At 42.1% G+C, this 27,327-nt stretch overlaps 1 protein-coding gene across 2 annotated transcripts in view; it reads right to left on the reverse strand.

Moving 5' to 3' along the window:
- PHAF1 (phagophore assembly factor 1) overlaps positions 1-27,327 on the reverse strand; it is a 43,681-nt gene that overhangs the window by 11,926 nt on the left and 4,428 nt on the right. For both annotated transcript variants that reach the window (XM_083452714.1, XM_083452715.1), the window contains 7 exons: positions 20,333-20,415; positions 15,100-15,183; positions 8,289-8,332; positions 6,902-6,981; positions 4,355-4,449; positions 2,873-2,970; positions 1,778-1,890 (listed from right to left, as the gene is read on the reverse strand). In XM_083452714.1, the coding sequence (XP_083308840.1) occupies positions 1,778-1,890; positions 2,873-2,970; positions 4,355-4,449; positions 6,902-6,981; positions 8,289-8,332; positions 15,100-15,183; positions 20,333-20,415 (597 nt within the window). The remainder of the gene's footprint in view (positions 1-1,777; positions 1,891-2,872; positions 2,971-4,354; positions 4,450-6,901; positions 6,982-8,288; positions 8,333-15,099; positions 15,184-20,332; positions 20,416-27,327) is intronic.

The raw sequence follows: 27,327 nt of genomic DNA on the forward strand, positions 1-27,327 counted from the left end.
CCATTTACAGTTTCTGGATAATAGCTAACTCCTTCCTACTATTACCAGGATATATGATCCCTGTCCTAGGCAGCTCTCCTTTCGCCTCCTCTGTAAAAATAGAAGCAAATTCCACTTAAAATTGGCTACAGTTTTATTCATCTTGTAATCAAGACAACCAAAAATCCTTCATTTTGTGACGCTAATCTTCAAGTGAACAGAAGCAAGACTTGATGAACTTTTCATTCATTACAGTACAGTGGTACCTCGGGTTACATACGCTTCAGGTTACAGACTCCGCTAACCCAGAAATAGTGCTTCAGGTTAAGAACTTTGCTTCAGGATAAGAACAGAAATTGTGCTCTGGTGGCGCGGCGGCAGCAGGAGGCACCATTAGCTAAAGTGGTGCTTCAGGTTAAGAACAGTTTCAGGTTAAGAATGGACCTCCGGAATGAATTAAGTACTTAACCCGAGGTACCACTGTATCCACAAATAAACTAACACCAAACCTTCAACCAAAGGCTGGACTGAAACTGCACTCATTTTACCTATTGCATAGGTGATTCTGCTATTCCTCCAAGAAGCTCATGGCAGCCAGTGCAGTTGGGCCAGGATTGGTGCTATATGCTCAGTCTTGCCCTGGTGAGCAGCCTAGCTGCTAAATTCTGCACCAGCCGAAGTTTCCAAACCACCTTCAGAGACCACCCCATGTATAGTGCATTGCAGTGATCTAACTTAGCATAAAAGTGAGGCTATCCCTGTTCAGGCAGCGGCCCAGCTGGGCCACCAACCCAAACTGATGAAAGGCACTCCACGCCACTAGGCCACCTGAGTCTTAAGCAACAGCAAAGGATCCAGGAATACTCCCACGCTGCGTATCCGCTCTTTCAGAGGAAGTGTAACCCTATCAAGAGCAAGCAACTTCCCATCCATATGGTCTAGGGAACCATCCACTAGTAGTGCCTCCGTCTTATCTGGATGGAGCTTCAGTTTGTTGGCTCTCATCCAGTCCATTACCAAGGCAAGGCACTGGTCCAGCACTTCCACTGCCACGCCTGCAGTTGTAAAGGGGAAGTAGAGTTGTGTGTCATCAGCATATTGCTGACAACGTATTCCAAAACTCTGGATAACTCCACTCAGGCTTTTGTGTTCATATGAGACTTATGAGCAAACTTGTATGGTTAGCCTCCTCCCCTAGAAACCCCAGATGTCTTCCCAAAACAGAATCCTTCAAGGGTGGAGCAACATCCCAAATCAGCTTCAAAATATGGTTTCATATCCTGGTTTGGTGGACTCTTGCAAATGATGGTCAGATATATGGTGTTGGTGTGGCTACAACATGACTTCATAAACCATGGTTTGGGGGTCACATCTGAATTCTAATACACACCCGACTACTGGCTGACCGACTCTTGATCCAATTTTAGACTTCTATGTCTCTACGGTGGTAAAGAGCACCTCCTAGTTCCCTTTGCAACCCTCCTAAATCCATGGGAATCTTTCCACATCTCCCAAAGGTTCTGATTGTGAATCTGGTTCATATATAGTTTTGCAGGAATTCTTGCTTGACGGACAGACTTACTTATTGCTCAAGGAGAACCCACACCCCTACACATAAGACAAAGTTTCACTATACCAAGAATGGTGTTGCAATGAAATATTTCCTGGAATGTACGAGTCATCTCCAATAGAGGAGGTGAGAGAGAAATCAGAAGTAAGTACTTGAGAGATTCCGAGATATATAGGTTGCCCATATTCACACTTGCGCCTTTGAAAGGAAACCTCTGCTCACTAATACCTGCAGTGAGTAAGCGAAGCCGTAAACCTGAGGGCCCAGCTCCATCTCTCAGAACATCAACATTCTCTGCATACACATTTCCAAGGAAACAGCTGAGGGGCATCATAGGAGCCCTGAAACAGCAAGATCATGTATAATTAAACAATATGCAGATTAGTGCTAAGCAACACATTGTTTCCGGGTCACTTTTCTATACCAATAGCGAGTGCTATCTGACTAAACATCCCTAACTCAATAGTGGCGTCGCAAACACAACTTACAGATGAAGAAGCAATAAGAGAAGAATTGCATTCTTTAAATGAACCTTGCAATTTACTAAATTTATGCTAAACAGCCAGCAACAGAACAGAATGCCCATGTTGAAATTTAAATTAAACTACCACACAACAAAGTCCACACTATAAACATTTAAATAACTGGATTTCTAACTGGAAGTAGCTCTAGGGAGCTTGTTATGGCTGAATTTGAATGCTAAAGCATGGTTGAGAAAGATTAACTATGGCTAAATTGATAAACTGAATAGGTTGCAATTGACCAGCAAACAAGAATTAGAAACCATAGTTTGCAATAGGTTTGCAAACAATGCTTTGATGAGATGTCTGAATTGATAAACTGGTTATTAGCATCATTCTGCCTTCAGAGGCTATTCCATCTTCAGAATAGAGCACTGACCAAATGGAAGCAAATAAGCAGCTATAAACCATGGCTTTCGCCTCCACATTTTGAAGATAAAGCTATAGTTTGGGTTCAAAAATTATTTTTACAGATCCTCATGGTTTGAGAAGATGCTTAAATTAAGCTTGGCTCAATTAACTCTTGAACATGTTAACCAGCAGGGTTGGTATGTTTTTAAATACCAGCGTACGGGTAAGTTATTGTGTGAAGAGGCTCTGTACTTTTAATCTGGAAATGGACTTGCCTGAAAAAGCTTAAACACAAAATGACAGACTATGTAAATAGCCAAGTAAACTTGAATACTGTAATAAAGCTAAATATAGCCAGCATACATAATTATGTGCACATAAAATAACATGAGATTTGACTTTCACTATTTATCTATTTGGAGATATTTCCCAAAATATAAGAGCTACTTACTTGGTATCTTGAAGACTGTTTCCACTATAGATGTACATACGTTTCACAGTTGCACCATGGGGAATTTGCAGGGAAGCTAGGCCATGGGCAAAGTTTGGCTGGAAAGGTTAAATTAAAATTACATTTGATTGCACAACACATAGTTTTAAGTCCAATAATACTAAATCTTGTACCACATACAACCAAGTGAGTCAGAATGATCTTCAAAAACCAGCAAAACTTTATCTCTCTACATAGCAAAACTATGCGCTCCCGTTGTTCGGTCCCAGCGCCTGCCAACCTAGCAGTTCGAAAGCACTCCCGGGTGCAAGTAGATAAATAGGGACCACTTACTAGCGGGAAGGTAAACGGCGTTTCCGTGTGCTGCTCTGGCTCGCCAGAGCAGCGATGTCATGCTGGCCACGTGACCCGGAAGTGTCTCCGGACAGCGCTGGCCCCCGGCCTCTTGAGTGAGATGGGTGCACAACCCTAGAGTTTGTCAAGACTGGCCCGTACGGGCAGGGGTACCTTTACCTTTACCTTTTATTGTAAATCCACATGTACTTTGTTCAATTACCATATTTTTCTGTTTATAGAACGTCCCCATGTATAGGACGCCCCCTATTTTTGGGGACTCCAAGTTAAGAAAATGGGGGGAAATTGCCCTGACTCGTTGAAATTGGGGGGGGGGGAGGATTGCCCAGAGGCTAACAGCCCCGGGTGTCTAACAGGCTGCCTATCAGCTGTTCCCTCACCGGCAATCGCTGAGCTGGACACAGGACTCCAAGTGTGGTCTGACCATGGCAGAATAAAGGTAAAGGGACCCCTGACCATTAGGTCCAGTCGCGGACGACTCTGGGGTTGCGGCGCTCATCTCGCTTTACTGGCCGAGGGAGCTGGCGTACAGCTTCTGGGTAATGTGACCAGCATGACTAAGCCGCTTCTGGCGAACCAGAGCAGCGCACGGAAACACCGGTTACCTTCCTGCCAGAGTGGTACCTATTTATCTACTTGCACTTTGAGGTGCTTTCGAACTGCTAGGTTGGCAGGAGGAGAGGGACTATTACTTCCCTTGACCGGGACACTATACTTCTGTTGATGCAGCCTAGAAAAAGCATTCACGCTCCCCCCCCCCCCCCCGCTTTTGTTAACACCGCCAACAGTTTGAAACAACTCTGATTCCAATCTCTGATTTGAGATTGAACTATGGTTAGTGGTTAACTATGATAATACCAGTTCAGATATCACAGTAAACCTATAGTTATCACTAAGTAGGAAAAGGAAGAGGGGGGGAACAAGTGGGGTGGAGAGAGGGAGTGTGTGTCAGCCTGCAGGATACTTCTATAGTTTGGAAATCAGTTCCAATGACAGCTGACCTAGGCCTAAAGGGGAAGTAACATCTCAAAAATCAGAAAATTAAGGCACAAAGAGAGTTACAAGTCTTTCAAAACACAGTGACTGCTTTGTTTAACAATGTATTTATGAACAAAGAAGATTTCAGACCTCATACTTTGGAGTTTCAGTCCATGAGTCCAATTGAAAGGAAAAAGACAGTCCTCTGAAGTTGAGGTGGAAAAGTTGTTCAGCAGAGTTGTACACTGGAAACACACACACACACACATGCATATAAGAACAGCAATTTATCCCTTTCCAACCTGACAGTACTGTCAAGCAGTTTAGCTCTTCATTTAACTATGCCTGAAGTGCTTATGAAACATCTAGCAGCAGTTGGGGCTTCAACCCGTCTAAAGGCAAAAACCCATGGGGTGAACAACAGGGATAATTAATGAGGCCAGATGGGAGGTTTTCAAATGCTCAAGTGCCAGACAAGATTTTTCTATTCTCATTATCTCTATTGAATTTGTAGGATTGAAAAAAAACATAGCAAACCCATCAGGCACAGGCTCCATCCTACTTGTTTCTCCCACTTTCCTCACATGGCTTGGTAAAATTGTAGTGTAGCATTATGTGTATATGAAGGACAATGCTAACCATGGGTTGTTCTTAACCAGGGTTTGTTATTGCTTAACAAACCCTGGTTAGAATGCTAAACCTAGTTAGTGTAAACCTCCATAGCAAAATATTGGGTTGTAGTCAACTAACTCAAAGAAGATCCATTAGTCAGGTCAAGTCTACTGTGAGTAGAACTAACAGTGGATACAATTCATTGCTACTATGAGAGGAAGGAGGTCACAAGCCTCATATAACCAGCAATTGTAATGAGGACTGTTGCCTCTGCATGTGGTCTGAAGCAGTATCATTATAATCTGATGGTTTTATAATTCTGTAAGCACAGATCTGCTTTTTCGTCTCATCCCAAACATATTCATATGACACTGATTGCAGACAGATAATACTGGATGACTTGAAGGAGTTTTGAAATAGGCATTGTTTCCTTTGGTGTACTCACAGCTTTAGTCAAACAGGATTTTCAAGTTTCTAAAGCACTATTGCAAGTATAGGGAACCTTTTTCAGCCCAAGAACCTCACTGCCTTCTAGGCAACCTTATAAGAGTCACATGCCAGTGGTGGATGGGGCCACAGGCAAAAGTGGGCCAAGCAATGACTGTACCTTTGGACAGTAGGCTTGTGTCTACACACACTATTGCACCCCTCTCTATCATCCAGCCAGGCAAGCAGGAAACATTTTCAGAGTTCAAGGACACATTACAGCCAAGCAAAACCACCCAAGGAGGATGTACAGCAAGGCCACTGACTGGCGTAGCCTAGGAAAAGAGGGAGTATAGAGAGGCAGATAGAGAGGCTGGGGAGTTGGAGTTGCATTTGGTTCCTGGGCCTGAGGTTCCCCACTACAGCTACCTGAGAAACCTGCTTGACTAGAGAATATAACAGAGCCAGAGAAAAAAATTAATGAAACAAAGCATAAATGTCACAGGAGACAAAGTCAAAATTCTTACTATGAATTTCTACTGGCAGGGGTTATTGGAGGGCAGTCAATAGTCTAGGATGGCTCTTCCCACTGACTGGACAGGCAGGGTCCCAAAATGATGATCCTACCCAGAGGAGGGTCCATCCCACTCGCACCAGACCAGCCAGCACAGAAAGAATGACCCATCATACCACATGGACTCTATCCACATAGGAGGATACCAGTTCCAACAGGTCCAGGTCCAGAAGACTAACACAAGAAAAAACAGGCCAAGGGGCAAACAGGGAACCTTTTCAAGAGCCCTATTGCCTCCCTGAGCCTCCTAGAGATGGTTGAGGATGAGGAAGAAACCTTCTGCCTAGCCCTTACCCATCGAAGGAAACAAATACGGCCTCAGACTTCGGGAAGGCCAAAGTCCTACCCAAGCAGAAACATCCAGAGTGCCAGGACCATTCATTGGTTGACAATGGAGTAGGACAAAATTAAGGAAGAACCACTTTGTGAGCTCTGTGAAAGATGGTCTTAACCTTTAGGACAGGCATGTCCAAAGTCCATTGGGGGGGCCTAATCCGGCCTGCCGGTCGGTTTAATCTGGCCCCCACAGGCAGTTCTTCCCCGTGGTTCTAAAAAAAGGTCTATAACTTTGGTCAGCCCTCTTGCATGTTCACTTCATCAAATCTTGCCCTCTTTGAAAAAAGTTTGGACATCCCTGCTTTAGGACAAAGGTCATATCAGGCTGAAGTACCACCTTGTCTGATAAGAGTAGGATGGCCTCTCCCTTGGGCAGGATCATAGTTTGGGACCCTGCCTGTCCAGCCAGTGGGCAGAGCCATCCCAGACCGCCTTCCAGGAACCTCTGGCAACATAAGCAAATCAACCATAAGCACCAATGGTTCTATCAAACAATTTTTTTCAGCTCTCTGAAAATATATATATTGTCAGTCTCATGCCTCTACTAACTCATTAGCAGCTTTTTTATCACACTTGGCAAGATAGATCATGAAGCACATAGAAAGCTAAAACCAAGTTTAAGCCTCCTTTATAAACAAATAATTCCTTGTGAATGAGACCCTTTCAATTCCAGTGATGCATAGGGAACAGCCACAGGCACAACCAACCAAGTATCCACATGTGAACAGTGCCAAGAATTGCCAACTCACCTCCTGGATGTGTTGCTCCAAAAGACTGATCAATTTGTTCTATGGTTGGAGCAATAGCCTGAGAGTTGAAATGGACACCACTGGAAGGAAGGAAAAATCAATATTGCCATGGACGCTTTCAGTCAATGGAGTCAAAGGCAAATGAGAGATCAACAAACACAACACACAGCTTTTGTTGGTGGACAGCTAATGTACTTTTGAATAAGATAATTCAAAACAAATCAGTGAACAATGCGCAAGGTCTCTTGTGAAAGCTTCTACGTGCATTGGGGACATAACCTGACTCTCTTTGACTCATTGTTTTAACTTATCTGAAAGAAGTGCGTATATTTTATGCATGAATATCAAGAAGCCTTATTTAGTGATATTTTGAAAGTCATCATGATCACACTTCTTAAAGTTTGAAACCAAAATATTAGATATCCAGACAGTTGGCAATATTCTAGTTGAATAATCAGAAACAAAGTGGCCAAAATTGAAGCCCCTTGAACTGAGTAGATATGAAAAAAAAATTAACATGTCCCTCTCTGGGGCTTTGCCAGGTGTAAGTCTCTGAATCAACATTGAATCAAATATTTGTTGTATTCAAAGTTACTTATAAAACAGCTTCATGAGTCTTTCATCTTCACAATTCATTCCGAACTTAACTATTTTTACAGTCACTCAGAGAAGCAGGTCACTATTCCCCTTCTACAGAACGAAATAGTACCTGTACGGATGCTCTGCGCAACCCTGCTTCAGTGAGGTTTCCATGAAGCCTTTTGTGAAATTTATGAATGAAGATATTTTGGAAAGTCACCAAGAAAAACACAGCAGAAATATACTCAATACATTTTTAAACACAGGAAAAGAGAGCTTTTGTTTCAATTATGTGCTTCACTAAGCAGAGTAAGATATTCTGAGGGCCTGAAATGAAGCCACTTTTAAAGCCAGTTTCTCTTCCCGCTCCTTGTTTTCAGCAGTTATATCTGCACTGTCACACAAGAGCACACAAAAATTAGCTGAGGGACAATTTGTAGAAGAGCACAGCTTAAGCCTTAAGATCAGCTGAGGACAGATCCTTATTAAAGACCATTCCCTTTCCCTAAGAAACTGTAAAGGTGGCTGGAGATCTCCAAAAGAGAAATCTCAGCACCCCCACCAAACCCTTCCAGGATTCTTTCAGGTAAACGATAGTTTTGAGGACTGTAGCATACGTCTTCTGTTAGCTATGAAGATGAGATGAGTGATCTTGTCTCAGTTTCTTAAGCTAAGATGGGATAAGGCTGAACAGGGTATCTTTTGGCTCAGTGACTTTTCAGCTGTTCTCTCTCAATGGCAGATGCCCTGCCAACCCTAAGAGGGGGAAAAGGAATAAGTGGCTACATGTATTTGACTGACCACTTACCAATATTTTAACTTCACTTTAGTCAAGTCATAAACTTCAATCACCTAAAAAAGCAGGAAAAATACCATTAATACAAAAGTAAAAGACTGCTGTTGAGAGAGAGAGATAGATGCATGCATGGACACACATACATGGACACACACGAACAGCAGGACTGTTGAGAAGTATTGAAAAACTTTTCCCGCACCCCATCGAGCAGTTCAGTAAACCCCCTCCAGCTCCTGATGCCCCTCCAGCTCATGTGAGACAGAGCAGTATTGGGGCTTGGTAGGGCAGGGTGGTGGGAGGAAGGTGGGGAGGAAGAAGCAGCCAAGATACATTGCAGACACTGTGGTATATCAACATATCATGGTATTTAGCTGCTGATATATCACGATGTTGAAAACCAAGATATTGCCCAACCCTTGCCATGCAGATGATGGTTATATAACAAAAACATCCTAAAATAAGGGTCTGTCCACTGTGTCTCTTTCTGTTTCGAATGCTGTTGTTTTATGATTTTATGGGGCAGGTTTTTAAAATATTGCTGTAAGCTTCCCTGAGCAAGGCAAATGTGTTGGAAGGGCAGATGTAAGTTTTCTAAATAAACAAGTACGTGATGGTTTAGTACTGCAGGTATGAACTCTGGCAAACTCAGACTTATGGGCTCTTCTTCTTTGCTGTAGTAGAAGACCAGAAACTTCTGCTTCCATTTTCAGCAAGCTCTGGTTTTGTCCAAACCAAGAACTTCAGTTTGAGGAAATAAGTCCGGCTAATTAACCACAGTTTGAAGTCAGTTTGTTTCTTTAAGCAATAGAGTTTGGACATAGCAGGTTTGGACATAGCAAGTAACTGTTAAAAGCTTCCAATATCCTCTTCACAGCTAGAGGAAGTAGAGAAATGGCATGTGAGTCTAGAAGCTTATGAATGTAGTAATCACCATCCTTTAGCATTATCTGCAAACCAGGCCAAAGTCTTAGAAAATAGGAAAGAATGTGAGTTTAAGTACCAGAGTGAGGCTGCAGCGAGGGAAACAGGTAGAGGAGGGCAAAAAAGAATGCATGGGAGTGAGTGAGAGAAAAGAAAGGTGAAATAAGGACCAAAATATGGGGCAGAGGCAAACCATACTGATTATCTATCCCACTAAGGACATCAGACATTTACTGAGCATATTAATTTAATTAACTCATTAAAATGTCCATTATCGCATCTAAAGAAAAAACACACATGTTTTAATAGGATTTAATGAAGGTAACAGTTTTCTGAGGGCACAAAAAATATAGGGGGGGAATTCTTTGGCATAAAATCTTAGTTCAAGATGAACAGATCTGTTTGCAGCAATGCTTTCATCCCTAACATCTTCCTTCTAGGAAACAGTTTTGGTAACAATCTGATTGTAAATCTGTATGTTTACTTTCTATCTGAATAAAAAAGGTTTGCCACAACCAACCAAGTGCAGATTTTGCAGTGATAGGACCTTGGGCTCCCTCGTCTTTTCTTTCTATATGGATGCTTTGTGTTTTTACAAATCTTGAGGTTCCACCAAACATGCTCTAGAGTGGGGAACCGCGGGAAGAAACTGCAGCTTATAAGGCCTGCCTTTGGTACAGGTACAGGTACCCCTGCCCGTACGGGCCAGTCTTGACAGACTCTAGAGTTGTGCGCTCATCTCACTCTATAGGCCGGGAGCCAGCGCTGTCCGGAGACACTTCCGGGTCACGTGGCCAGCGTGACAAGCTGCATCTGGCGAGCCAGCGCAGCACACGGAACGCCGTTTACCTTCCCGCTGGTAAGCGGTCCCTATTTATCTACTTGCACCCGGGGGTGCTTTCGAACTGCTAGGTTGGCAGGCGCTGGGACCGAGCAACGGGAGCACACCCCGCCGCGGGGATTCGAACCGCCGACCATGCGATCGGCAAGTCCTAGGCGCTGAGGTTTTACCCACAGCGCCACCCGCGTCCCTTATCCTGCCTTTGGTACCACTGATCAAAAGATCAGCCATGGTGTGGGTATATAGGTTGTGGAGGGGAGGGGAAGAGAGATACCGCTGGAACAGGTACTTGATCTAGAGTGGCAGCTGTCTTACACTCTTACACTTGGTTGGCAAGACTGCAGCCGTCTGGAGTGGCTGAGGCCTCATTCACAGTCAATAAGGGTGGGCCCAGAGCTAATGACCCACAGTTAACCGGAGCACTGCTCAGCTGCATAGGTGACACACTGCTGCATGTCTTTCTCAGCTCCACAATTCCCAAGTGGCACTGTGAGCATGTGCTAAAACATTTGGAAACTGAGTATCATATTTAAAAAGTGATTTCCTCCCTGCCCCCATCATTGCTGGAAGAAGCTTGTAGTCAGTGACTCAAACATGATTTTAGTGAAAGTGGGTTCACACATTGCTAGTTAACTAGATGTTACACTAGGCAAATATATTTATTTTTATCTTTGCTATGGGAGGGGGAATTTAACTCTTCTTCCCTACCATATTCGCAAAACAAAAACCCATTACTTAAAAGCTGCTATTAGCACTGGGAGAAATTCTCCCACTGGTGCCCGTAAAAGTCAACAGGTTTCATGAGGAAGAACTGGGTGGGAGAACAGATAATCTACTATTAAGATGAAGTAGTGTCCGGGACTGCTTTTAGCATATTTAAGAATCTCCATTCCATTTCACAATAAAGTAATCATAAGTACAAACAAATCAAGACATAATACAACAGCCTTGTATTGAACAATTTGCTTGGTTGCTTGGCTTAAGTTTAAGTTTGCCCTTCCAACTTTCAAGTCCTCATTGCCAGTTAACACCAGCTAAGAGTTTCCACCACGTCTTTGAGATCTCATGAAACTGAGAATAGTCCTAAGTATCATAAGCATTTCCAGATGACTTCACCCAGAGGTTGCACAAAATGCTGAAATGTAGATTTCATTTGGTGAGCAGTTGGCTGTGACAATTTCCTTTGCAGTCTGAACTGCAACCACTTCCATGCCTTCATAACCATTAGACTGGGCAACTGTAACAGACACTGCATGGTCACATCTGACTGTTCTGAAGCTGTTGCTAGTACAGACTGATGTAGACCCATGTACGGTACTTTAGGTGATGATGTTGTGCAAGTCTACAATAAGTCAGAATAGCTTTTTGGGGCATCTGTTTCTGTTATTTCGGACTTAAAAGGTAAAGGTAAAGGACCCCTGACAGTAAAGTCCAGTCGCAAATAACTCTGGGGTTGCGGCGCTCATCTCGCTTTACTGGCCGAGGGAGCCGATGTTTGTCCGCAGAGAGTTTTTCCGGGTCATGTGGCCAGCATGACTAAGCTGCTTCTGGAGAAACCAGAGCAGAGCACAGAAACGCCATTTACCTTCCCGCCTATTTATCTACTTGTACTTTGATGTGCTTTTGAACTGCTAGGTTGGCAGGAGCTGGGACCGAACAACAGGAGCTCACCCCGTTGCAAGGATTCGAACTGCCGACCTTCTGATCAACAATCCCAAGGTTCAGTGGTTTACACCACAGCACCACCTGCGTCCTTTGTTTCTGACTTATAAGGTGCTAAATGGCCAAGTTCCCACCCACCTAAACAAGAGCTTCCTTCACATGCCCCACTGCAATCTCTAAGTTTGGCAAAATAGACATAACATTATGTGCCACCAAGTGTTGCAGCAAGGGTTAATTATCTTTTCAAGGAGCTGGCCTGCAGTAATTGAGCAGGCTTGCTTTTATATGTAGAAATGAACCTCTTTATTCCAAGACACTTCACTTGAAGTGGTTAGCCACTGGATAGCTCACATATTACTTGTTTCAGCTCTTGGAAATGCAAATGTTGGTCAGTCCTAGGACCAAGATCACCTGAGGCTTGCAGTCATCAGTCTAGCACAGAAAAGTTCTCCCTCTCCTGGACTAAGCAGAGGGAACACTTACCAAATCAGTATACAGTGGTGCCCCGCAAGATGAATGCCTCGCAAGACGGAAAACCCGCAAGACGAAAAGGTTTTCCGTCTGTAGAGGCGCTTCGCAAGACGAATTTCCCTATGGGCTTGCTTCGCAAGACGAAAAATGACGGGGAAAAAATCGAATTTTTTTTTTGCTCCAAAACCCCTTATTCTGAATCGCTAAGCTGCTAAAAGCATTTTAGCAGCAAAACCGCTAATCCCCCCCCCCCCAAAAGCAGTTTTTAGCCCTTTTTTAGCCAATAGCGCTAATAGCGCTACTCCGTCAATGGGCTTGCTTCGCAAGACGAAGAAACCGCAAGACGAAAAGACTCCCGGAACGGATTCTTTTCGTCTTGCGAGGCACCACTGTATTTCAGTTCACTAAAGCCCTACCCCAATGCCTAGCAAATCGGATTGATAGGACTTGTAGTTTGGACTTCTGGAGGGTGCCAGGTTGGGAAAGGGTGTTATGCACAATGGAGTGGCCTAAGAAATCAATTGTGAATGTTTAACAGCATGGTATTGATTCATGTACAAGTGAATGTTTACCAAAGCACTTTATGTTCTACCAAGTAAGAAGCGAAAAAGCATTATGAGCAATAGAAAGAAAAGCCTCTCATTAAAAAGAGAGGGGAACTAAGCAAATTAATGTGCGGGCAAAACCAGGGAGTGGGGGGAAACCACTGTCAAGGAAAACCATTTCTTGACAGTTTCAATGAAAGGACACTCAGTGACTTAATGTTGCTCTTTTCAAAAAAGGAAAAGGAAAAGAAATGAAACAGAGGGTAGCACCATGTAATTTCTGTGGCTAGAATTTGGTTTAGGAGAAAGAATAACAAGCATGCTAATCATATTAATATTTCATTTGTGCAAGAAAAAGCAAACATGTAGTGTGGGCATTGCCACCCCAGTGCCTGCGGCACCCACAATGGCCTTTCCTGGCGCCCATGGGTGTTGGGTTGACCACCCATGGTGTGTGTGTGGGGGGGCAGACAGGTGGAATGGTAGAACAGTGCAGAGCAGTTGCCAGAACTGGAAGGGCCCATCCCTTTGCATTCTGGTTGGTTTGAATGGAAGTGGCATGGATGACTTCCCTGCTGCATAGCTGGTCCAGTTTGCTGGTTTGCTGGCTACATGAAGCTGGTAGTGAGCATTTCCTATGAAAAGGTTGTATGTGATTCAGAGAGAAGCACTTGGGCAGAGAGATAAGACAGATGTGTGTTAGGTTGGTCACACCCACACCCACACCAAGAGAGAGAGAGAGAGAGAGAGAGAGAGAGAGAGAGAGAGAGAAACAGAACTTGTAGATGGAAAATCGGACTGATTCTCCAGCTTTTTTGGGGGGGGGTATGCCTTTTTCCCCTTTCCCCTTTCAACAAGAATTACAGTCATCTACAACTTTCAGCTAACATTTCTTCATAAGCTGATGATTCAATATGACATAAGGAAAAGAACAAAGAGCTCCAAGATATGGGCTAAAATAATGAGAGAAAGGGAATGGTATGGTGATCACTTAGCTTATACAAACACTCTATTCCACTGTGTGCTCTCTAAAACTGCTTTTTCCTGAGCGTGTTCTTGAGCTGTGTTTAGGCCACTAGTCTCTTAACATCCCTAAAGCTATGTATTTTGTGTTTTTATATTGTGATTTTGTCTTGTGAACTACCTTGAGACCTGCAGGTATAGGGAGGTACACAAATTTTAATAATTATGATGATGATGATGATGATGTATTTATAAAACAGTGGTACAGAAATATTTAAATAAATAAAACAGAGACATAGGAATAATAGAACCATTAAACAGTAGTGTTGGAAGAGATCCGAAGGGTCATCTAGTCCAATCGCCTGCAATGCAATGCAGGAAACACAGCTAAAGAATCCTTGACAAGATGGTCATCCAACCTCTGTTTAAAAACCTCAGGTGGCGTCTGACCAAGGCAGACCAAAGATGAACAGGACTAGGGGTAGGGAGGAGAAAAATGCCCAAGGTGTTGTGCAAATGGGTCAGTGAACATTGACAGGCAGTTCGGGAAAGAGAGAGCAGAGAGAGAGGAAATAAAGGATAGGTAGAGGAGGCTGCAAAGGAAAGTCAGAGTTGGCACACACCCCATTTAGACACATTTTAATATTTGGTAGGGACACGGGTGGCGCTATGGTTTAAACCACAGAGCCTAGGGCTTGCCGATCAGAAGGTTGGAGGTTCGAATCCCCGCAATGGGGTGAGCTCCTGTTGTTCGGTCCTTGCTCCTGCCAACCTAGCAAATCGAAAGCACCTCAAAGTGCAAGTAGATAAATAGGTACCACTCAGGCGGGAAGGTAAACAGCGTTTCCGTGCGCTGCTCTGGTTCACCAGAAGCGGCTTAGTCATGCTGGCCACATGACCCGGAAGCTGTACGCCGGCTCCCTCGGTCAGTACAGCGAGATGAGCACCGCAACCCCAGAGTCGTCCATGACTGGACCTAATGGTCAGGGATCCCTTTACCTTTACCTAATATTTGGTAGGCCTCTTCCTAACAAAGCAATAATGCTATCCAGGATGTGAAGGATGCCAGGCATTGTATATATTCAAAACTAGTGTTCTGTTCCCTGAGCTATGATCACCTTTACACTGGCACATTACCTAAATACAATTACATTATTCAGGGCAAGTTAAATAGATAAAACAATAATAATAATGTAAGTTTATAATGCCATCATCACACCTCAACAAAAAATCAGTTCACTATATTCAGACAATCACACACAAGACCTAAATAACTGACATAAGCAGTTGCCATGGGGATACAGTCCCACAGTTGTTAGTCAGAACACTGTTGGTATCATTTTGGGAGTGCATGCATGCACATTTAAGCCTCAGGTGGGGGAAGCAGAAGCAGAGTGCATTTCTCAAATCATATTTTTACCTTAAGTCTTTGATTGAAAGCATCAAACAGCAGTTTGATTCCGTCCTGAGTCAGGTTAAGGATGAGGTCATGGCTAAGAGGAGACTAGAAAACAAAAAAAGAGAAATTAGTTGGTGACAGCTGGGTTATTTGTGAAGCTACGCTCTCCTACGACGGAAAGCCAAGGAAAAAGAACCTTGACACTGGTTTCTCCCAGCTGGCAGAAGGAACAGTTCATTGTTCCATGAACATGGCTGGAATAAAAGCTGCTGCTGCCAAATCCCCTCCCATTTGCCCATTGAAATGAAACTAAAGGGCTCAAGATTCACATGCCACTTGAATTAGAAGCCCAGTGCTTTCACGGAAGGAAGAAATCAAAATATGGCATTTGTGGCTCAGCCTGAACAGCAAAGAGGAAAGAGTGTTTGCCACCCTCTTAGCACAAACGAAAATTAGTGCTTTGAGGAAAAAGAAAGGCAGAGCACCCCTGGTTTGCACCACCACCATGTTCTAGCTAATAAAGGTACCAAAGGCATCATACACTTCTTAGATTTGAATGGACCTTGTGAGGCAGGATAGGCTGAGAGAAAGTGACTTGCCCAAGGTCACCCAGTTAGCTTCATGGTCAAACGGGGAATAACCCTGGGATGAGCCATCACAGTTCTGCCACCACCAACAGAAATGTCACACCACATCAAACCACAATGTGTTTCAACAGAATAATTTCATGCATGCAGGTGCCAATTATCAAATGAACAAAGCTCAAGCATAAAGCATCCATCCTATTGCTGTATACCGTTAGCAAAGCTGTTAAGGGCTTTATAGGCCAAAATCAAAATATTAAAAGCTGGCCTGGTAGCTAACTGGTAACCAGTGTAGCTCCTTTGGAAGTGATGTGATCTACTTGTGATAAGCTACTTCAGTGAATAGCCAAGTCACTGCATGCTATACTAGCTGCAGCTTTCAGGCCAGCCCTAAAAGCAGTCCCCTGCTTTTTCTCTCTCCTAAAAGCAAGAAAACATATTTGGTGTTATAATTATTGTATCTGTTGAAATAAAGAATAATATTATGGATACATTTTAAATTGTAAAATGAAACTAAAAACAAATATGTATTTTTCCCCCTATGGGAGTTCTTGTGAATACCAAGAGAATGCCCTTTTTCAGGAACTATTCTTGCTTTGCATGTTTATGAGGAAACAGAAGCAATTCTCTCCAAGCAATGAGAACTGTCAACAAGCATCTCAACAGCACTAGACTAGATGCAGGAAAAATATTAGCAGGCAACAGGGCTAAGTACTGATGACGCAAGCCTTGTTAGAAGGCTCCTGTACAGAATGTTTATGAAATTATGCCAGGTCTGAAAATCTCCTCAAGGATAGCAGAAGAGATCTGAAGGATTGTTTGATCTAAAGCTCTGCCTAAAGCTTATTTTCCTCCTTCAGCAAATATTGCAGTCAGGTAAAAACTGATTCCGAAAAGAAACAAGTATATCTTCTGAAGCATAAACAGAACTTCAAGTGTGTCAATGAAAATGGGGGAATATTCCAAAGGAATGAATGGGAGTTAGATATCGAACTCCTCAGGATATTAAAAATGAAACCTGACAGTGCGTTTCTAAGAAAGATATTTCTAGTTCTCAAGAAAAACAGATACAGCCTTCCCTGTGTGCTTACCAGAGGTAATTCTTACTAGCCAGAGGCAAGTCAAGGTGCCAGGCCCAAATATTATCAGAGGCCAACAGGACTCCAGAGACAGGAAGCTGAGCCACCACCACAAGTGCCATTGTCTCAACAACTGCACGGCCAAAATGATGCAATCAACACAGCCAGCAGTCTAGAGAGTCACTGTCATGGCAGTGCAGATGCGACTCCCAGCAGTAGTCTGGATATGGTGAAAAAAGCAGGAAGTTGCAAAACCTCCTAGAGTTAAAATGGCCAGGAAGGGTTATACAAATAGCAACAGTGAGGTTTAAGCAACACTCACAGTCTACTTCCTCCTCCTCCAAGACAGTAAAGTTTCTTACAAACTGCTACAAGATCAGATTACTAAGGTTACCTTAACTTCAGTGAGCACAGTGTAGGATAAACAACCACTCGAACCTCCACTTGGGGGGGGAAAGTGAAGAGGAACTCGGGCTGATTGACTCAGCAGCCCTTGCAAAGTCAAGAGCTTGACACTCTTCTCTTTCACCTGTTTTATCCCTAGTTAAGAGATCATGTAAACAATCACAGGGCTGTCATCTCAGTTTGCCGAAAGTGCCAAGTTCCCTCAAAAGTGCCGAGTGATCTCTAACAGTCAGCAGAAAAGCAGGACCGGAAAACCTTGAGAGTCCTAGTTTCCATTTAAAGACTTGAGTTGCTCCCTATCAGTTCCTCTTCTCTTAGAGAAAAGTAAATGGGAGGCACCCTATTTAAAACCAGCAGCAACATGGGATCACCCTGCTCTGCTATTTTGCTTGTCCTCATAATGGGACACCTGCTTCCGATCTCTTATTGAGGGGAAAAATACCATCAGAACCACTCTCAGAACCACTTTGACTGTATCAACAAGCTGCAAATGATGTTATATCCTTGGTACTAACACTCTTATTCTTGAAGGTCTGGAATTTCCACCATGTTGGGTATGAGTAACAATACTGGGGAGGGGGGATAGTAATATGAGGAAATATTTCTATATTTCTATTTCTCTGGTCCCGCCCCCACCACACACCTGCAATGCCTCCTTTTCATGGCTGACGATTCGCCAGGCTTGGCTCAGCCAACCGGGGTGGGGGAAAGGCAATGGTGTATTTCCAGCTGAGCCACGGATGGGAAATCATGCCAACATAGCTTGGCTGCACCAGGAACCTCCCAGCAGAGCCAGAGATCCACTTGATCCTTGTCCCAGTCACCCTGGCAGATCTTGCTATAGGAGTGCTCTCTTAAAGCAGTGGGTTAAAGGAGTCACTTATATGTAAGTGAAGGACACATAAGAACACATAAGAAGAGCCTGCTGGATCAGGCCAATGGCCCATCCAGTTCAGTGTCTTATTCTCAAAGTGATCAACCAGATTTTATCTTTCTCAGATATGAATATTTATAGATTTGCAGATTTTGGATCTCCACCACTATTGGGAAGTATATGAAGTGGTATCAATGGGAAACTTGATTTAAACGAGACTTCCCCCCTCCCCACTTGCTGATTTAAACCAATCCATTCTCATATGGCATCAGGCAGAAAAGTGGGGATGTCATAGTGAACCAAATTCCTTTGAGATGCAATATAAGCCAGAGCAAGAAGCTGCAATTTAAAGACACATTACATCAGCCTTCCCCAACCTGGTGCCCTCCAGCTGTTTTTGACTACTCCCATTAGCCCCAGGCGGCACAACTGGAGCACATGAAGTCGGGCAAGGCTGCATAACATGAATGATCACTACACAAAGATCAAAAGTTATCATTTTAAAACTCAAAACTACTTCATATAACTATAGTGCAATAAAACTCTGGTGAACCAACAGATACCCAAAAATATGTTAAAATTTGAGACATTCAAATTACTTCTACAATTCAAGCAGCCTCTTTACCCAAGACTGGAGTGGCTTTCTTTCCTCCTCCTGCATTGTTATGCACTGTTCTGTGCTTTATTATTTTGATATTGGTTGTTTTTTGTGGTTTTAATGGTTTTAAGTGTACATTGCACTTATTATAATTGTGATATTTTTGTAACCTGCCTTGGGACCATTTGGTGAAGGGTGGGGTGTGTAAGTACAAACAATAAATGAAACAAAATAAATAAATAAATATGATCACATGAATAATTGTCAACAGGGTGCTTTTCTCATTTGCAAAATAAATAAAGTCATTATGGAAGCCATAAATCCATGTAACCTGGAGTAAAAGAGAACAGACGCATTTAATTAAGAGAGTATGTACATGGCAGAGAGCCAAAAGGTCAGGATTTACTCACAATTATGCTAGTAATTGTTACACACTGGCCAGACAAATCACTCAGATATTGAGGATTTTAATACAAATTGAAGGCTGAGGCTATAAGAAGAATATAAACTATTTTCATCTGCTTCTTCATAGAAAGTACAGTACATGTAGCAAGACTTAGCAATGGGTAGTTGTCTGTGTGCATGTGTGTGTAGACACACAAACACACATAATTCTCACCATTTCCCCTCCAGACAAAATTACTGAGATGCAAAAGTGCAATGTTTATATGCTCATGAATATACTGTTCTGCTTTTTTGCTGCAGACCAGTAAAATAGGAGGAATTAACAGAGCAGATTACTGTAACACTAACTGAACTTTTAATCATGCAACAGAAGCACAATTAAAATATCTATAAACTTTAAATTACAGCACCTGCTTTTATTTTGAGTTATTACTTAGAATCTTTCATTAAAAATATGGCAGTGTACAACAAAAGCATTAAAACATCATAAAATTGTTAGATCATAAAATACAGAACACACGACCAATACCGAATCATATTAATTTTTTGATGCTGCTTGGCTAAACAGAAGTTTTCAGCAGGTGACAAAATATCCCAATTGCAGGTGCATATCTGATTTCAATAGCAACAGTGTTACTATAATAATAGCCAGAGTTTTCTAGAGCACACTGGAGAGAAGGGGTAGCATTTCAGATGCACTCCTCCTTATTAGAGCAAGACTTTACTTACCTATTTCAACATTAGGACTAAACTTGCTTTTGACTAGTTTCAAATACTGTTGGCTGTCCAGTCAGATACAGGGACAGAAACCAGCAACCAAAACAATCACAACAACCACTCATGGTGCTTTCAACAGTTCAATTTCTAGAACAGCACGAGTATCTTTAATCTTTCCCCATCTCTTTCTGATTAAGAGGGAGACTTTGCAACCTTTCTTTCCCAACACATTTTGTAAACTCCCTCTCTTACAGCAGAATACAGCTTTTGTGAAAAGCTGTATTTTGATCGGTCACTTAAAACCGCAAGCTGCAATAACATCAAGTCACAAAAGAAAATGTCTAGACAAGAAACAAATACTGTCAATTATTTTTTAAATGTATATGTGTGTGTGTGTGTGTGTGTGTGTGTGTGTCTGAAAAAGCATGCTATTTTTAGAAAGCCACGTCCTCCAGGATGTGGCAGCCGTAAAGGATGAGTGGATGGCATGTGGCTAGGCAACAAACACAAGGACATTACACAATATTTACATATCTCCCCATCCTTTCTGTGCAATTAAACATACAGAATACTTTGAAGCAAGCAAACTTACCTGTTCACTGTAGAGAACCTGGACATTTTTTATGATACGACAGTGTTTCTGAAGAATTGCTATAGCCTGAGCCAATGGCATTCCTGCAAGGAGAAAAACAACAAGAGTTAGAGACGTTGCTCCCACTTAGCCATGTTGGCAAAAATGTGTTTGCTCAACAGGGTCAACATGTGGCAGTACTGGCTCAGTGGCCAAGAACAACAAGTTGAACACCACAAGCATTTCCAGCCAGTGACTAAACTTAGTCTCTTGTCAAATTAGAAGAAACCTGTGTTTCCAGAACAGAAACCGCCATATTAAGCCACTATGCCAGACTGTTTTCTAAGAAGCTAGACATGAGACAGCATTGCTAACACGGGAGCATGAAATCACACATTAAATCAAATACAGTTTTACATCCCTTCACTGTATTCAGTACATGTAAGGATGGTAATCCTGTTTATATCCATAAATTTATTCTGTTTCGTTTTGCCCAGAATCCTTACTTGCTAACTCTAATCCCTCATTTCTTAAACTTATAAGCATGTCTGAACTACACATTCACAGCTTTCTTCTTCCTCAAATTAAAAGTTCACTGGGACCATTTCATACATTACTAGCAAGGATACCCTCCCCAGTTCTCTGAAAGTTGTACTGGTACATGAGTTTTCAAACATTTGCTTAAAGCATTCATACTTTGCAATTTTAGGTATACACTTAAGCCAATACACATATACTTAAATGCAGGGTGCTATCCAACTAATTCGTACTCACACAGAACCAATGAAATCAACAGACTTGAGTTTCTTAAGGCCACTGATTTTAGTGGCTTTATTCTTGAGTATGACTCATGTTGGATATCACCCATAACATGCACAGAAGCTAGAAGTTACTATGATACTACTATATTGGCAGCAGAGTCATCCCAGATCTTCAGTGCTTATAACGAGTTTGTTGAAAAGAGGAGAGTAAGGAAAAGGAAGAAGTTCTAGAGTTATTATTATGTGACCAATGTGCAATTGTATTTACCTGCTCTGAGTCACTTAGATAAGGTATCCTGTGAATCTGAAAATAAACCCTCTTCTTAACGTTCAAACATCTCTGGAGCTGAATTGCTTAAAAGTCTATGGCAGTCTACTCTAACCTAGGGCCCTCTAGATATTTTGGACTATGTTTCCAATTGTCTCCAACCACCATAGTCAATGGTCAGGGATTATGGGAATTATAGTGCAAAATATCCAGAGAGCACCTGGTTGGAGAGGGCTGATCTATGAGGTAAAAAACATAATATAAAGAACAGAAATATTTGATGCAACATTGATCCTTCAATTACTTCTTGGTGGGCAAATAAATTTCTTGATAAGAAGAAGAAGAAGAGTTTGGATTTGATATCCCGCTTTTCACTCCCTTTAAGGAGTCTCAGAGCGGCTAACATTCTCCTTTCCCTTCCTCCCCCACAACAAACACTCTGTGAGGTGAGTGGGGCTGAGAGACTTCAAAGAAGTGTGACTAGCCCAAGTTCACCCAGCAGCTGCATGTGGAGGAGCGGAGACTTGAACCCGGTTCCCCAGATTACGAGACTACCACTCTTAACCACCACACCACACTGGCATAAATTCGGGACTCCATGACACCCAAACTTGTGTATGTTTTTCTTCTTTTTCAGCTGTGTGCGAATTGTCAATAAGCTCATGCCAGCTGATCTAGCAACAGAATTCTAACAGTGCTAGGTAACCTATCCGCACTCAGCTCAATATCTCATGCTTATCAACTGACTATGTAATAATCCAAGGAATGGAATCATTTTTTCAAACCCATAATACGAAAAGAGGAACAAAGATGCTTAGACTGAGAGCCAAGTGAAGTGTGTGTGGTTGGGATTTCCATCCCTGAGGGCCAAAGGTGGAAGGTGAGGTTTTGCCTTCACATCACTCCTCCTAAGTGCAGTGATGAGTCCTTTCCTCATAGTAAGGAATGACCATTCATTTATGAAGGAGAAACTAAAGCAATGTGCTCAGGCACCATCTGAGTGTGTTTGCGGGGGGGACAGGACGCCAGTCACCCTACCCCTAAGAACCAAGACCGTTCTACATTACTCTCTCCTGGGTTCAGATTCCTAGTCAAACCAAAGGTAACACTGCTGGGAACTGGCTGTTGAGAATTCCATTCCTCCTGTGCTACAGATGTGTGTGGGATTATCACCCAACACTGGCTTTTTAAACAAATCATTCAAAAAGATGGATTGGGAGACCTTCATTAATTTCTGGCATACTACAGTGGATTCTTCAAAAAATATTTATATTTATTTGAAAAGCATGTATAACTGTATAATTTTTATATGCAGAATATAAAGAAAAGTTGTTAAATACTTCTATATTTGTAATCACATATAAGAAAGTATATAAATATATATAATTGACATGGGCAACTAGTAGGCCAGTATCCTATCCTTTCAATAGCTCTTCCCAGGCTCTAGGTTTAAATTTTCTCCTGCGTTATTTATGCTCTTCTATCTAGGAGCCTTTAGGAGCTGACACGAGGTTCTTAAGCAGACTGCCATTCATTCGCTGTCAAACACCCTTAGCTTCAGAAAAAGAATGGTAGGTGTCTTCTAGGCCACCAATTGGTCTAAATTTGAGTCCTCTTATTATTTAGCATTCATTATACAGTTTTGTAAAGGACAGTGAGGGAGTACGAACATAAATGAAGTGAGAAGGAGTGCTGCATAACAAGGCACAAGTGATGGAAATTAATTCAAGAGTTACAAATGGAAAGCTTATTGGAAATTTAGAGCACCATGGACTCTCCAAAAGAAAAAAGCAACTATATTTCCCTATTTGCAGGAGGCATGGTTTTAGGAAAGTTTGATCTTACAGAAACTGCAACACTGGTATATTTAACACTAAGATGAATGTTCAGGCACAGATCTAGCTACATCTTGGTTATGCAACAAGCCAGAGATCAAAACCAGTGGAGTATCAGCTACTCCAGAGGAATTCAGGAAGAATTACTAATGGATCAGTCCCACTAGCTACTTGGGGAATCCCAGAGGAGATTCATTGCCAGCATTTAGAATGCCACAGAACAACATTGCTCTGCAGAAAGAATTTATCATCATCACCACATTACTAAAATGTTTGAGATGGACAGCAATGTATTTGCAGTTGTCTGCCAAGGTAGCAACATGATAAAATAGTCCACTGCAGATGCTGCAATAACAGAAAGATTTCACATGTGGCTGCAACTGGTTTAGAACTAAAGTGATCCATCAACAATGACAATAATTAAATGAAACAAAAACGAAAAACAGGTTGATACACTAAAACCGCTTGTGAGCAAACATACTAAGTAATGAGATGAAAGGATGAAGAATTCATATTCTTTCAGCCAACATTAGCTAAAGAGCAAAGGCAGTGATATTGGCTCATAAGACAATAATCCAAAATCCATACCAGGGCAATACCTAATTATGGCATGCAAAGCTTGCACACTACTATTATGTGATATTTTAATATAGTGGTACCTCTGGATGCGAGCGGGATCCGTTCTGGAGCCCAGTTCGCATCCAGAAGCGAACGCAACCCGCATCCGTGGGTCGTGATTTGCTGCTTCCGAGCATGCGCGTGACATCATTTTGACCGTCTGCACATGTGCGAGCAGTGAAACCCAGAAGTAATGCGCTCTGTTACTTCCGGGTCGCTGCAGCGCGCAACCCGAAAATACTTATCCCGAGGCTACTTCAACTTGAGGTATGACTGTATTGCCCTAATGTGGATTTTGGAACATTATCTAAAAGGATAATGACAACTAAGATGATGATGCACCCCAATAATAGACAAGTGCCAATCATCTTTCATTTATTTATTTGCTTTTAGGAAAAGCAAACAAAGATAAACAAGCTGGGACTGGTAGCTATGTACGTACAGAATTAGATCTATCTTACATACATATAAATAATTATTCACTTCAAATAACAAAACTACGTGATGACCTGCAAAGGTCATAAAGAGTTGAAGTAGGAAAGGAACGAGCTGTACCAAATACACACTTCAACAATATAATGGATGCCACTAAAAAAAAGTTGTCCAGCAGGTAAAGCTGGTCCAGAACCACCATTTCACATTAAGATCTAAGCACAAATGCATAACCTCTGCATACGGTGTACGTTTGACAACATGCATCTCTGAACACCCAAAGCAGCCTTAGTTCAAGAATGTTTTGTAACTAGAATAAGAATCTAGATAATGGGTTATAGCCAATATTAGTTCTACTACGAGTAGACCAACTGAAATTAATGGGCATGATTAACTTAGGTCCCATAATTTTAACAGGAGTACTCTGAGTGGAACTAACATTTGCTTAAAAAAACTCCCCCTACCCATCTACTCAACTCTGGATACACTATTCCTGTTCAAATAGGCCAATCCCACATAATCTTCACTATGAAACAAAAGTTTCAAGATAACTTGTTTCAAACAAACTATTGTTAGCATTATCTACAGTTTGATTATTTGAATGAAAGAGCAAGGTGTAGGTAAGCAAAAATGGAAGCAAGAATTTCCCAACTACTCACAGCTACTCTAGGAGGTAGAAAAGTGGGGTGGGAGCATGTGAGCCCAAGGCTCACCCAAACTCATTCATGTCATGCTTTAAGCTGCGGTCTAGTGTGATGTCTGAACAGGGACAATGTGAAGATATGGAGCCTTTTTTCTCTGATGGTACTGCTGGTATACAAATCCTCCTCTTCTTACCCGAACCATTTGCTGCTATCTCTTCAAAATCCCTCTAAGCATTAGGATGTGGAGCAAACAATGCACTGGCTTTGAAACACAAAGGCTTTGTCCAATAAATCATAGTTCATTGGACCAAGAATAAGCATAGTTCCTACATGCTGTCTACTCTCCTCCCTCCCTTGTACTGCACACTGTAATGGAAAATTTCCGTACTTTTATTAAAACACAGTTTCCTGCTGGAGATTAAACCACACTTTCTCTGTCCAGATGTAATAGGCAACTGTGGTTTAAAACACCCTGGAAGTTTTCCATTACACTGCATCAGAAAAAGGAGGAGAATGTGGGCACCCTGCTCATTCTTAGTCTATAAACCATGGTTTATTGGACCAAGACCATTATTCCTGATCTGGGCCAAAAACTGCAGAGATCTCAGCTCCTGATATCCCATCACCACAGAATGCCTGGAATATTTGGGAATCAGACCTGGTATTACTCTGCGAAGTATGCAAAAGGTAACGGTAAAGGACCCCTGTCAGTTAAGTCCAGTCGCGCACAACTCTGGCTGGGGGAGCCGACGTTTGTCCGCAGACAGTTTTTCCAGTTATGTGGCCAGCATGACCAGGCCGCTTCTGGCGAAACCAGAGCAGCACATGGAAACACCGTTTACCTTCCCGCTGGAGCGATACCTATTTATCTACTTGCACTCTGACGTGCTTTCGAACTGCTAAGCTGGCAGGAGCTGGGACCGAGCAACGGGAGCTCACCCCATCACGGGGATTCGAACCACCAACCTTCGAATTGGCAAGCCCTAGTACTGAGGTGCAATTTGGCCGCCACCCAGTCTTAAAATTGTGTATAAACGATAACTAAACACAAGTAACATGCAGAGACTGGTTTCCCCATGTAGTACAACTGGGTTGGGTGTGAGTGAGTGTGTGACAGTGGGTGAGTGTGTAAAAGTCTGCTGTCTGGAGAAGAAGAAACTATACACAGTAAACTGCCTCACATATGCATCATCTATACGCCACCTTACATTTATACATTTATCTGTGGGCCCAACAACATACAGCCATCCTTCAGCATATCAACTTTGTTTGCTCAAAGTTTTAAATTCCTAGTAAAACCCTATTAATCTGAAGCAACACAAGGAGCTAAAAACACACAAAGGGTTATTGGCATTTCATATTAGTTCTGAAACAAATTTTTACAGAGCTCAGTAAAACAGCACCATGCCTTCATTTAAGGCTTTCATTACCACTATCACCAGATGTTGGACGCAGTACACTGTTGGAAAACATCCTGTATAATATGAAAGTCTGGTAATGCAAATCTACTACAGAAACCAAGACAATAGTATAAAGGATTCTTCAGTTAGCTATAGATTGTTCTATTGATTACATTTGCTTCTGCCTTTCCTCCAAATAGCTTAGGGTGGTGTACACAGGATTATTCCATGTTATCCTTAAAACAGCCAGTGCTTCTTTTCTGGGGGGATGCAGGGGTACTATAAAATTATAATTGAACTATAAAATTGTGATTTTCTTGAGTCAAGATGAGAGTGCCCCTAAACATTTTTTTAGAAAAAAAAGCAGCACTGAAAACAGCCATCCTGTAAGGCAAGATGCACCAGTCATTATTTTCCAACCTAAGATCACCCAGACATGGGGAAATTTGAACTCATTTCTCCTGCCCCCAAATCCAACACTCTCTCCACTATGCAGCATAGACTGATGCAGAGTAAGTGATCTGAGAAAATAAATCAATTCAAAACATTTGATAATTGCTTTCCATACAGGTTTCTAAGGCAGGTCACAACAAATAATTAAAAAATCACATCAATTAGTCCTCTCTCCCATTGGAGGCAACTCCAGATTCAACTACCTGCTTTAAAAACTTGTTTAAATTATTCTTCTAAATAGCATCACAGCATTTAAAACCATCATTCAAATTAGTATTCTGGGCAAAAATCTTTGTCTGGAAAAATACTCTGCACCTTTCACGCACCCAGCTTCCAGCAAGGCTAAATGCTGTTCTGAGCAATAACCATGTGACTCCTGATGGCTGTTGCTAAACATGCTAGAATTACTTGAGGAGGAAGTGCCAAAGCAAAGCATAAACAAAACATGAACCCGTTTAAGGGCAGCCACAGAAGCATCTGTGGGTAAACTCATTTGACAAATAACATGGAAGGTAATTCTGGACACAATCTCTTTCGAAGAGTTCAGGTGTGAAGCCCTATTTTTAATACTCACAATACAGTAAAAATCCTTACATGTAGTAAGC

The sequence above is a fragment of the Podarcis tiliguerta genome (assembly GCF_965153285.1).
Source record: "Podarcis tiliguerta genome assembly, chromosome: 8".
Classification (NCBI taxonomy): domain Eukaryota; kingdom Metazoa; phylum Chordata; class Lepidosauria; order Squamata; family Lacertidae; genus Podarcis; species Podarcis tiliguerta.